Source organism: Mytilus galloprovincialis, chromosome 2, assembly GCF_965363235.1.
Source record: "Mytilus galloprovincialis chromosome 2, xbMytGall1.hap1.1, whole genome shotgun sequence".
Classification (NCBI taxonomy): Eukaryota; Metazoa; Mollusca; class Bivalvia; order Mytilida; family Mytilidae; genus Mytilus; species Mytilus galloprovincialis.
In genome coordinates, this window is record NC_134839.1 from 76,019,266 (window position 1) to 76,031,635 (window position 12,370).

The 12,370-nt window shown below is 31.8% G+C and overlaps 1 protein-coding gene and 1 long non-coding RNA gene across 5 annotated transcripts in view; one reads left to right on the forward strand and one right to left on the reverse strand.

Annotated features, from left to right (window-relative positions):
• LOC143064414 (fatty-acid amide hydrolase 1-like) overlaps positions 1 to 12,370 on the forward strand; it is a 57,850-nt gene that overhangs the window by 19,011 nt on the left and 26,469 nt on the right. For all 4 annotated transcript variants that reach the window (XM_076237231.1, XM_076237228.1, XM_076237230.1 and 1 more), the window contains exons 7-10: positions 2,017 to 2,057; positions 3,574 to 3,698; positions 9,468 to 9,593; positions 11,775 to 11,869. In XM_076237231.1, the coding sequence (XP_076093346.1) occupies positions 2,017 to 2,057; positions 3,574 to 3,698; positions 9,468 to 9,593; positions 11,775 to 11,869 (387 nt within the window). The remainder of the gene's footprint in view (positions 1 to 2,016; positions 2,058 to 3,573; positions 3,699 to 9,467; positions 9,594 to 11,774; positions 11,870 to 12,370) is intronic.
• LOC143064415 (uncharacterized) lies at positions 7,145 to 8,828 on the reverse strand. Its single transcript, XR_012975243.1, has 2 exons — positions 8,683 to 8,828; positions 7,145 to 7,331 (listed from the first exon to the last, which is right to left on the reverse strand). It is a non-coding gene; the product is annotated as an uncharacterized LOC143064415 (long non-coding RNA).

Below are 12,370 nucleotides of genomic sequence, written 5' to 3' on the forward strand. Positions count from 1 at the left end.
CCCTTTAGGAGTTATTGCCCTTTATAGTCAATTTTTAACCATTTTTCGTAAATCTTAGTAATCTTTTACAAAAATCTTCTCCTCTGAAACTACTGGGCCAAATACTTCCAAACTTTAACTGAATGTTCCTTAGGGTATCTAGTTTGTAAATTGTATCAGAAGTTATGATCTATCAACAAACATGGTCGCCATTGCTAAAAATAGAACATAGGAGTCAAATGCAGTTTTTGGCTTATAACTCAAAAACCAAAGCATTTAGAGCAAATCTGACGTTGGGTAATATTGTTTATCAGGTCAATTTCTATCTGCCCTGAAATTTTCAGATGAATCAGACAACCTGTTGTTGGGTTGCTGCCCCTGAATTGATAATTTTAAGGAAATTTTGCTGTTTTTGTTTATTATCTTGAATATAATTATAGATAGAAATAAACTGTAAACAGCAATAATGTTCAGCAAAGTAAGATCTTCAATTAAGTCAATTTGACCAAAATTGTCAATTGACCCCTTAAGGAGTTATTGCCCTTTAAAGACTTTTTTCACAATTTGTTCATCATGTTGACTTACTTTAAAAAATCTTCTCCTTTGAAACTGCTGTATCAATTTCAGCCAAACTTAGGCTAAATGAGTTTCAGAGTATCTAGTATAAATTTTATATTTTATTTCCTTGTATGTCAAGAAACATAGCTCCTATGGCTAAAATAGAACATAGGAGAAAATGATTATTTTTTTTGGTTTTTGAAGAAAATAGGACGATCCAAAAAACATTTAAATAAATTGAAAAGCCAAAATAATCATTGATGAGAGATTTAACCAAAAGAATTAAGGTGAGCGATTCAGGCTCTTGAGAGCCTCTTGTTTACTTTTAGCAAGAAAACAAATTTGGTGACATCTGTTTTTATTTTTATTTTTCTAAAATATATATATATATATATATATATATAGATATATATTATAAAACCTATCTTTTCATGAATAGTGTATGCCAAATTGAGCAATTCTGGTTGCTTAAAATAATTATAGCATGGTCACCAATACTTTTAAAATGTTTTTGATGAAAGCATGGTAAAATCTCCATCTCTGTATAAGAAAATTCTGTTTGATGAAATATATTCTGATGATCCAACCTAAAGATGGATGTCACTACTATACATATTGATTTTAAATATAGCTATAGATATAATCTCTGTTTATAATTATTATTTTTTTTATTGACAATGATTTCATCCTGATTTTTCTATCCAGAATTATCTGATCTGAACATGTATACTTAAAAAGTTGAACAAATAGAGACAAGTCAAGTTGTTTTCTGGCTGAGGTCAATTAGCTTACATGCTGATCTTTTTCTGTAAAAAATGAATACATTTATACATTTTCTAATTCATTATCTGAGATATGTTTATGAAGTTAATCATGATTTAAGGTGGCTCGGGACTATTCGACTGCGCATAATTTCATGCATGAATTACAAAAGTATTTGTCGTAAATTCGATATATTTTTTTAAAATATTTTGATTGAATAGAAATGTTAAATCATTGTAGTTATATGACTAATAGAATATTTTCGTTATTATCCATATTTGTTAAAGGGTCAAAATGACTTTTCACCCATTTTCACCATATTCCCGCCAAAATTTGGGTTTTAAGGCAAAATGTTTTTTTTTCTTTATCGGTGACCTATGTTTTTTGTTGGCTCATTCTTTGAAGCTATACTACAGCTTTTTATATTTATATTTTTTATATCTCAACACCTCTATTTTCCCTATCATTCCATTGAAAAATGGTCCCTCTTACATACCTGTTTAAAAGTAAAATTTTGAGCTTAAATGGTCTGTGACCCCTTATTTTTTTTCAACCAATTTGATTCACCTTCTGTAAAGAATAAAATAACAAAAAATATGGCATTTCTGATAGAAACTGTTAATAGGCCCTAGCCACCTTAAGCTTAAAGTTATTATTTAACTGAGACATATTATCACCGAACAATTTTACTTTCATGAAACAAATGCACTTTTGCAGTGATAAAGGGCAGAATGATTTTGGAACTGGACAGACCTTAGGTAAGTTTTTCATAGAGAAAAGTTTTCCAAAGCTATTAAATGAACACTTTGAACTCACTCTGTTCTTCTAAAACTCTTTAAGGAAACCTAGTACGGTGAATATCATGAATGGGTTGAATTTCTATAAAAGGAAGTGATATTAATTATCAATTAGACAGCAACCAAACAAACCAAAAGACATTTAGAGGTCAACGTACAATGTCAGCAATAAACAGGTGCCTATGCAGTAAATGTCAAGCTCTAATTGCTTCTAGAAAATGTATGAAAAGTCTATAACAGATAAGTCATTTACACCAAAATGTCCCTGTATATATAAAACAAGAAAATATGATTGATTTTTAGCTCACCTGGCCCGAAGGGCCAAGTGAGCTTTTCCCATCAGTTTGCGTCCAGCGTCGTCCGGTGCGTCCGTCATTAACTTTTACAAAAATGTTCTCCTCTGAAACTACTGGGCCAAATTAAACCAAACTTAGCCACAATCATCATTGGGGTATCTAGTTTAAAAAATGTGTTTGGTGACCCGGCCAACCAACCAAGATGGCCACCATGGCTAAAAATAACACATATAACTCAAAAACCAAAGCATTTAGAGCAAATCTGACGAGGTAAAATTGTTTATCAGGTCAAGATCTATCTGCCCTGAAATTTTCAGATGAATCGGACAACCCGTTGTTGGGTTGCTGCCCCTGAATTGGTAATTTTAAGGAAATTTGGCTGTTTTTGGTTATTATTTTAAATATTATTATAGATAGAGATAAACTGTAAACAGCAATAATGTTCAGCAAAGTTAGATTTACAAATAATTCAACATAACCGAAATGGTCAATTGACCCCCTAAGGAGTTATTGTCCTTTATAGTCAATTTTTAACAATTTTCATGAAATTTGTAAATTTTAATTAACATTTTCCAATAAAACTACTGGGCCAAGTTCATTATAGATAGAGATAATTGTAAGCAGCAAGAATGTTTAGTAAAGTAAGATGTACAAACACATCACCATCACCAAAACACAATTTCTGCTTCCTTTGTTTAATATTCACATAGACCAAGGTGAGCGACACAGGCTCTTTAGAGCCTCTAGTTTAATGTCCATATTACTTTTAGTAAAGCTCTCACATGAAAGGTTGAAAACACAAGATGATTCTAAACAAAAGTTCTAAAGGATTTCAAACTGGAGTCTGGAGATGCAAATAAACATATAGCAGAATTCAACTTTTTTTTTTAAAGTTTTACCCTTTTCCATTTGTACATACAATGTAGGTCCAAAAGTTGGTTTCCGTTCTCTTTTTAAACTCTCTACTCTACTCCCTTCAAATGGTCCAAAGATAACGAGATTTCTATTATGGTTGTGGCCTGTTATCTATTTCTTGCCCGAATAGATATTTTTTTTGTATCAAAATTCTTAAAAACCATGTGTTTAACATCTTTAAAATTTATTTTTTAGAATGGCAGGTCAGAAGTTGTAAATTTGAAAGTAAACTTTTATATGACATACCTCATATAATTTGTTTTCAGTAAATACTACACTAGGACCGATGGCAGCAGAAGTAGATACCTTGGTGTCCTGTATGAAGTGTTTACTGGTACCCAAAATGTTGCATTTAGACCCAGCAGTATCGCCTGTTCCATTCAGAAATGAGGTTATCATCAAAGCATTAATATAAATATTCTTTCATTGGCATTTCATTTTAAAATTTAAAAATGTGTTTACAAAAGTGTCATAATGTCCTAACTGTGAAAAGTTGTGGGAAAAAAGTTTCATTGTTCTTAATGTAAAAAGATGTGTATAAAAAATTGTCATTGTCCTAACTGTAAAAAGATGTGTATAAAATAGTTTCATTGTCCTTACTGTAAAGAGATGAGGAAAAAAATTCTTCAGGGTTTTCAGTATCACAGAAAATCTTGGGCCTACTATGATTTGGCCAACACGGTAAGTAGAATCTGTCGAGTTTACTCAACTGACAATCGAATCCCCCACCCCCACCCCCCCCCCCAGCCCCCAACCCCCCCCCCCCCCCAGCCCCCCGAGTTTGACCTTTTGAACCTAGCCCAGTTAACTCAACATCAAACCTGGGCCAGAGCTGGTTTTGTCAAGTTTCAAGATGGTGTCAAATAGTTGCAACAAAGGAAAGTGATACAAATTAACTAGCATTTGACAAAATACAGCTAAAGAAAGGGGCAAACAAGGGGAATTAATTTTTTCCTGTATTTTGTAATGAACGAATATTGTTCACATATATGATTAACCGTCAGTGATGTTTATAAATACTCAATAGAACAGATATTAAATTTTTTCTAAGGCCTAAATTAAAATATTGTTTGTTTGCCCTTTACCGACCGACCCTATGAATTCGTTCCGACTGAAAATCCTTTATTTGTATTTCCCGGCAATATTTTATTTTATTTTTTTTCTTCGTTCCTACCGAAAATCTTATATTTGTATTTACCGCTCAAAACTTTTTTTAACGGAATCCTCGGGTTTTATCTTCCCCATACAGTGTTTAGTCCGTTTGGTATCACTAGAGCGTTTGACACGAACACGTGCATTTAGAGATTCAAAGCATTGGTTTGAAATCGATATGGAAAGTTTTGAAATCATGACGAACATTGCCCTGTGTGTCTTTATACTTGAAGAGCAGGGTTCATTAAAAATAAGTTTGTCCAAAACAAAATTATCAACGTGTGTACAAAATATTTTGTAAACGGACGTTGTATCTTATGTAGGGAGGACTTTGCTGATCAGGAGATCAGGATGATAATGATGCCTTCGACCAGCTTTGACATATTATTTATATCTGACATGAACCAAAAGGCCTGTAAAGGGGAGAATAATTGGCAGTAAAATCGCCAAGTTTTTCCTTATAGACCATATATAAAGGCAATGTAAAATACGTGACAAGTGAGTTTCAAGTCTTGAAGCATTTTTATAGGAAACACCGGCCCACAGGAAAATTTAAACACTCGAGGGTTGAAAGTAAAATAAGACAAATGCTTAGTTTTAGCTCTTCTAACTGGTTGCAAAACGATGATGGCGGGAAATGGACTACCGGGCAGTGGCTTTATATTCTAATCAAATTTTCTTTTTATTTCACAGATATGGCTCTGGTATTCCAGGAACATATATATTAACGGGACTTGACACTACCTAATTATCGCCGATTTCCTTGTCGTGAATTTAATAATAAATGACACGATACGGAAACGGACATGGTATAAATTCGTAATCGCAATTATGGTCGATAATTAACGGCTCTACATTTCCTATTCGAAACAGCTCAAAAACTATTGGTTTGGAAACTTGTTTTTCTTTATTCATTGAAATAGGAATATAATGAATCACTATTATAAATATACAATATAATAAAAAAGAGAAATATTGGATTAAAAACGGCAAATTATTGTTATAATCGTCTCCTTTTTTCAAAATCAAATAAATAAAAAGTTTTTGAACAAGTTTTTTTTTTATAAATTAAAAACAAACCTCTTCTAGAAAATCGTTTTATCTTGAGAAAATAGCTTTTTTGTTCTTAAATGATTTATTTTAGTTTCCATATTAAAATAGAAAGCCTTGGATAATTCTTTTAAATAAGGAAGCATAGTGAAATAATTACAAAATTACTTGTTTATACAAGTCCTCATTAAACTTAAGGTTCCAATATGAATAATTGTTTTTATTAAACTGCTTTTTAGCTGATTAAAATGTAATTTCGAATTTGATTGCGGATCAAAAGATTTGATTAACGCAATTAAAACAAATATCATCCTAATTAAAAATGATCAAAATATTATGAAAAACAACCCAAGCCGACCGAGAAAACTTGCTTTGATCATGATTCCTCAACATTCATGACAAAATACACACAAGCCCACAACATGAGAATGAAGTTTGTAAATCCAAATCATTCATTTGCTAACCATGTACGACAAAGAGAACTTCTTATCTTGGTCTGATGGTCTGCCTCTTTTCCGGTTAGGCCGATGCCTTAAGAAAGTTTATTGCTATAGCAAGCTATAGCAAACTTTCCAAAAACCCACAGAAGAAGAAAAAAGAGAACTTCTCTTCTCGGTCTGATGATATGGACTTTGATGGTTTACTAGAATGCTAAACAGAGTCTGACACTTCTGAGTTTTTCAGATGAAGAGTTTGAACCTTTAGCTGCCAAAAAGTCTAAAATTGCAATAACAACACCATGTCAGCCTAGCCAACTGAACACACCCTGTTATCAGTGTCCAGATTGTGATAAGACGTAAAAGTCAATTGCTGGGTTTAGAGGTCATGTACGACAAAAAGATTGGCATTACAAGAATAAAAGGAATTTTCTTCTATTCACACCTATATTAATATGTCTTCTTTTCTCAAAAGTCTTTTTAGAAAAGAAGACATATTAATATATATATATATTGCAGTGCTTTAAAAACATAATGATACCAGATGTGGAAGATTGCACATGAGCTTACTTTCATTTTTTGATAAGATTGTGCAAGCTTTTCGCACTTTTTCTAGTTCCTAAATATAAACATAAATTTTCCGAAAAAGGTGTAGATTTTGTCGTGCTTGAAAGACAGATTAACATTTGCAATGCGAATGCTTAAGAATGTTTTTTTTTTGTCAGTACATATTTTAGTATGGAAAACCTTAAACCTCAATCATGACCAGTTCTTTGGTATATATATTTGAAGTCTTCATACCAATTGTATCCTAGTTAGATTGAATAACTATAACAAGTATTTACCCATGTTTAACCCGCCACATTCTGTATGTATGTGCCTGTCCCAAGTCAAGAGACTGGGTTCAGTGGTTTTCGTTTGTTTCTGTATAACATATTTGTTTTTCAATGATATTTTTTACATAAATAAGGCCGTTAGTTTTCTCGTTTGAATTGTTTTACATTGTCTTATCAGGGCCTTTTATAGCTGACTATGCGGTATGGGCTTTGCTCATTGTTGAAGGCCGTATGGTGACAGTTGTCTCATTGGCAATCAATAATTTAACTGCTATAATTCTTGCAATGATTGATTAACGTTTTCTATTTGTGACCATACCAATTAGACTTTTTATTAATAATGAAATAAATAACAAACAAACTTATATATTGATATGCTCTCTTTAATAGAGAAAGGATCGCATTGGTAGATAATATAATGTTCGATATTTTTATATGTCTCATCTTGCTCAATAAGGAAAGCTTGTGTCTGAACACTGCTTATATCACATAATACTGTCAATTCAGTGATGGCCCAAAAAACTGTATCTGTATGAACTGTATACGTATCTGCAATAAAAATTATAATTTTACTAAATTGATAAAATATAAATTGGGAATGTGTCCATAGGGCACAAATTATACCCCTGCTGCAAAGCTTCAAAAATTCAAACTAAACCTAAACTATTATCATGATTATATATTTACTTTTGAACACATATACATATATTCATATTAAAGTTTAGGAAATGTGTCATTATACTTGAAAAATGAAGATTTATTTAATATTAATCATGCAAAAATAATATTTCTTGGCACCATGAAGCCATTTAGGTGCCAAGCCACTTTGACATTTTGTTTTTTTAACAATAATTTGATCATCTTTAATTTTTTTTTGATAAATTTTGTTTACAAAGTTTGTTTATATACAATAGTTCAAGTATAATACATAAATATTTTTTGTATAAATAAGCGTCTTTTATTCAAAGAAAATAATCAGAAAAAAATAATTGTGACTTCCTGTCCTACATTCGCTTCGTACACCCTCATAAGCCACCTCTAAATTTTGTGAAGAAATGATGCATTTATGATCTTAAACTTGGAAAAAAATGGGACAAATAAAGGTTGCAATACTTATATATTATAAATAAAAAAATAGTGTTATTGTTGTAAAATAATGACATTTTTCTGTGTGTTTGTGTGTTGTGTGTGTGGGGGGGTGGGGGGTGGGGGGGGGGGGGGACATTTATGTACTTTGACAACATCAAAATCACATATGCATGTCAAATTTTATATTTATTTTAGTGTTTATGTGCTTTAAAAGGAGTTTTATTGTGATGGAGTTTAAATAAGGTACACCTTGGAATAGTATAATATAATAATATATATATATGTTCCTGGGTACACAGACTGGCCAGATAAGGACCAAAAATGGCAAAATTGATGACTCGATATTTCTTTTAATATCAATAAAATGTCATTAAAACTAAGTTACACGGGATGCCAGTGTATCAAACTTGTAATCTGCAACATTTTTTTTGTAATAATTGCATTCATTTAATCACAATACGTTGGACAATGCAAGAGGGGGGATAATAAAAATGGCGCCAATGGCATTTCGGAATGAGACCGCGAATGAAGATTTCTTTATCAAAACCAATAAAATAACATCCAAACTACATGAAACGTGAAGCTAGTGTACTAAACTTGTAAACTGTCGCTTCAAATTTGTCATGATTGCATTTTTTTCATCACAAAACGTTGGGCAATGCAATCGGATAATACAAAAAAAATGGCACCAGTAGCATTTTTCAATGATCGTGAATTTGGCCAACGTAATAAAACACTTTACATAGAATAAATCACTCTCATATTAGTTACTTCATGTGAAAAAATATATCTTCTTTATGCTTAAACTTACCAACTCATTAAAGTTGTTGAACGTGTGGAATTATGTGGATGATTCATTAGCAGTCACGATAGCTTTCAGTCCGACGCTTCCAGTCTCCATTAATCTCGCGAAGTCTCGTGACGTACGGGAGTGAAATAACTTTATACTGAAATGCGTACGAGCAAACTCCCCGGCAGTTCCAGTTCCGATCCGCATACGGGCCCGAATACTACTCTACACTAATGATGGAGTAAAGGAAAACAGTTCCGGAACGGAAACGATCACTGTCCGGAGTTTGGCGTACGAGATTCATTTCCCGTTAGATATACTGTTCCCAGGGTATTCTAAGTCAGGGACTTTCCATAAGTATAGAAAGTCCCTGTTTAAGTTCAAATTTTGATAAAATTGTTAGTATGTGAATAAAACATGCTATAGGTTGCACATTGTAAATACAGCTGATTCACAAACCATTCATGGGAGAGAAAGATGGTTAATATTTTTGTCATATTGGTTACCAGATATGATCTCTCATGTTTCATCTCCTAGAGACATGATTTGGGATTGGTCACCATATACCGTCAAATTGAGGAACATTATTTTTAGTATCAGGCATTTAAGATCAGTAATACAGCTAGGCACTTTGGATTTTTATTTATGGTAGCACAAAAAAAATACAAATTCATACCAGTGGTTTTGAAAAAAAATGGCAGATAGAACAAATTGTGCAGGAATCTTTTCATGTATAAATGACCTGATCTTACAAGACAAGGAATTCAAAGTATGTATTTAATAATATATTGTTTTACTCATTGCAGATATATGAAGAGAAGGGTAAGCTAAATATTGGGTTCTATGTAGATGATGGAAGCTTGAAATCTAATCCAGCATGTCAGAGAGCAGTCTTAGAGGTCAAGGCCATGTTAGAATCACAAGGTCACACTGTAAGTAATAGAAAAAATAGCTAATGGCTATTTTACTCAGAATTTAAATGTGATAACAGATATGACAGCAAACCTTTGACTGAAAAAGTCAAAATAATCAAAAGGTGGATATACTGTTTTAAAAAATACACAACTTTCTGTATACTATGTCATGATGAAGATTATCCCAATTATAAACAAGTTTTGTATAAATTTAAAGAAGACAAATAAAAATCTTCAAAAAAAAAATCATAGTTGGAAAAAAGGATTCTAGATTTTAGGTTTTATTTAATTTAGCAATTCTGCATTGATATATTGTTACACTATGCATTTTACAACATATTTATCCTTATATTTGCATATTTTATGAACAGCCTTAAGTTTTGTTTATAACTGAATCTGAGGGCGCAGGACATTTAAGCAAAAAAATTAAAACTACTAGGGGACATTTGAGCGCGGACATTAGAGCCCATTTAAGCACCAGATTAATCCACTCACCTGCATTTTCGATAGCCCATTTTAGTGAAAATTTACCTGGTTGAATAATGCTCACCTTACTGTATATATCATGAACAGTAATTTATATAAGTATTGAAAGACCAAGAAATAGCATGGAGATGTTCGGTAAATATTAATATCTAAATGAAATGCACAAAATTATTTACATTGGTAGCACAACAAATAAGATGTAGTTTGTCTCATTGTTGAAGGTCTATAACTGCTTACATCTCAATGATCAATTTTATAAACATCTGATATATACAGATAAATTAAAGACTATCAATGAAGAAAAAAATAAAAGATTTCATTATACACACAATTTTACAAACCTCTTAATATATTTACAGACAAAAGACTGCAAAACTAGATTAAGGACAGACGAGCAAGCATCTATTATCATATGTGCTGTCTTGAGTCTTTTAAACATTTTTATGTATTATATATTATTTATTTACTTAAAAGGGTTAAAAATATTTCGCTAAAATGGGCGTTGATGATATTAATTTTCGCTAAAATGGATTAAAATACTGGCGCTCAAATGGGTTCTACTTTGGCGCTGAAACGTCCTATTTTTTTCGCTGTCAATGCGCTCAAATGTCCTCTGCTGGAATCTGAAGGTCCTCATCAATATTTTAGATTTGTATGTTACTGAATTTTGAGGCCCTTATCAATATGATGGTTTAACTGTAAGTGAATGTGTATGTAAGGGAATTTTGAGGCCCTTATCCACATTTGAAGTTTGCCTGTTGTAAATTTAGAGGTCTTTATCCACATTTGAATTTTATTTCTAAGTGAATTTGAAGGTCCTTATCCACAGTTGAGTTTTTTTTATGTAACTGAATTTGGAGGTTTTATCCACATTAAAATGTTGTCTGTGGTAAATTTGGTGGTATTATTTTCTGTTTTGTCTGTAACTGAATTTGAATGTCCTTATTCACATTTGAGTTTTGTATATAATTAAATCTGAAGGCCCTTATCAATATTTTAGATTTATATGTTACTGAATTTGGAGGCCCTTATCAATATGGGGTTTAACTGTAAGGGAATTTGAGGCCCTTAACCACATTTAAAGTTTGTCTGTTGTAAATTTAGAGGTCTTTTCAACATTGGAGTTTTGTTTGTAGATGAATTTTGAGGTCCTTATGATCTTTTCCACATTCGATTTTTTCTGTGGTAAATTAGGAGTTTCTTGTCCACATTTGATTTTTGTCTGTAAGTGAGTTTTGTATATCAGGGAATTTAGAGGCCCTTAAACACATTGGAAGATTGTCTGTTGTAAATTTGGAGGCCTTTTTCAACATTTGAGTTTTTTATGAAAGGGAATTTGGAGGCCCTTATCCTCATTCAAATTTTGAGGCCTTTTTCAACATTTGATTTTTGTTTGTAAGTAAATTCGGAGGTCCTTATCGACATTCTAATTTTTGTGTCAATGCATATGGAGGTCCTTATATACACATTTGACATAGACAGACGGATGGACAAACAAATGGATGCACAGACCAGAAAACATAATGCCCCTCTACTATCTTAGGTAGGGCATACAAATATAGAATAAAAACTATCATTAAAAGTGTTTATAATAAGAATGTTCTGTAGCTTGTTCAAATAATATTATATGTTTTTTGCTGTATTTTATGATGAAGACATGAAGTTATCTCTTTCCTTTTAAGGTTATTTTAATCCAGGGTTTTTTTTCTGTAGTTGATTCCTTTTGAACCAGTAGATATTTCCAAGATGACAGAACTGTTTATAAAAGCAACATTTGCTGATGGTGGTAAAAGTTTTGTTGACATTCTGTGAGTAAAAACTTAATAACTTTAATTGATACTGATAAAAGAAGGTTTTTGACTCTCTCTGAGTAAATAATCTTATCATGCACTGATGTTTGTAAAGACTTTGTAGACATTCTGTGAGTTAATAATTTAACATGTACTGATCCTGGTAAAATTTTGTAGAAATTCTGTGCTTGTAAACTACTCATTAAATGATGCAGTTAAAGCTATGTTGGTGTTCTGTGAGTAATTAACTTAATGTTCATTAAATGATGCAGTTAAAGCTATGTTGGTGTTCTATGAGTAATTAACTTAACATTAAATGATGCAGTTAAAGCTATGTTGGTGTTCTATGAGTAATTAACTTAACATTAAATGATGCAGTTAAAGCTATGTTGGTGTTCTATGAGTAATTAACTTAACATTAAATGATGCAGTTAAAGCTATGTTGGTGTTCTATGAGTAATTAACTTAACATCAAATGATGCAGTTAAAGCTATGTTGGTGTTCTATGAGTAATTAACT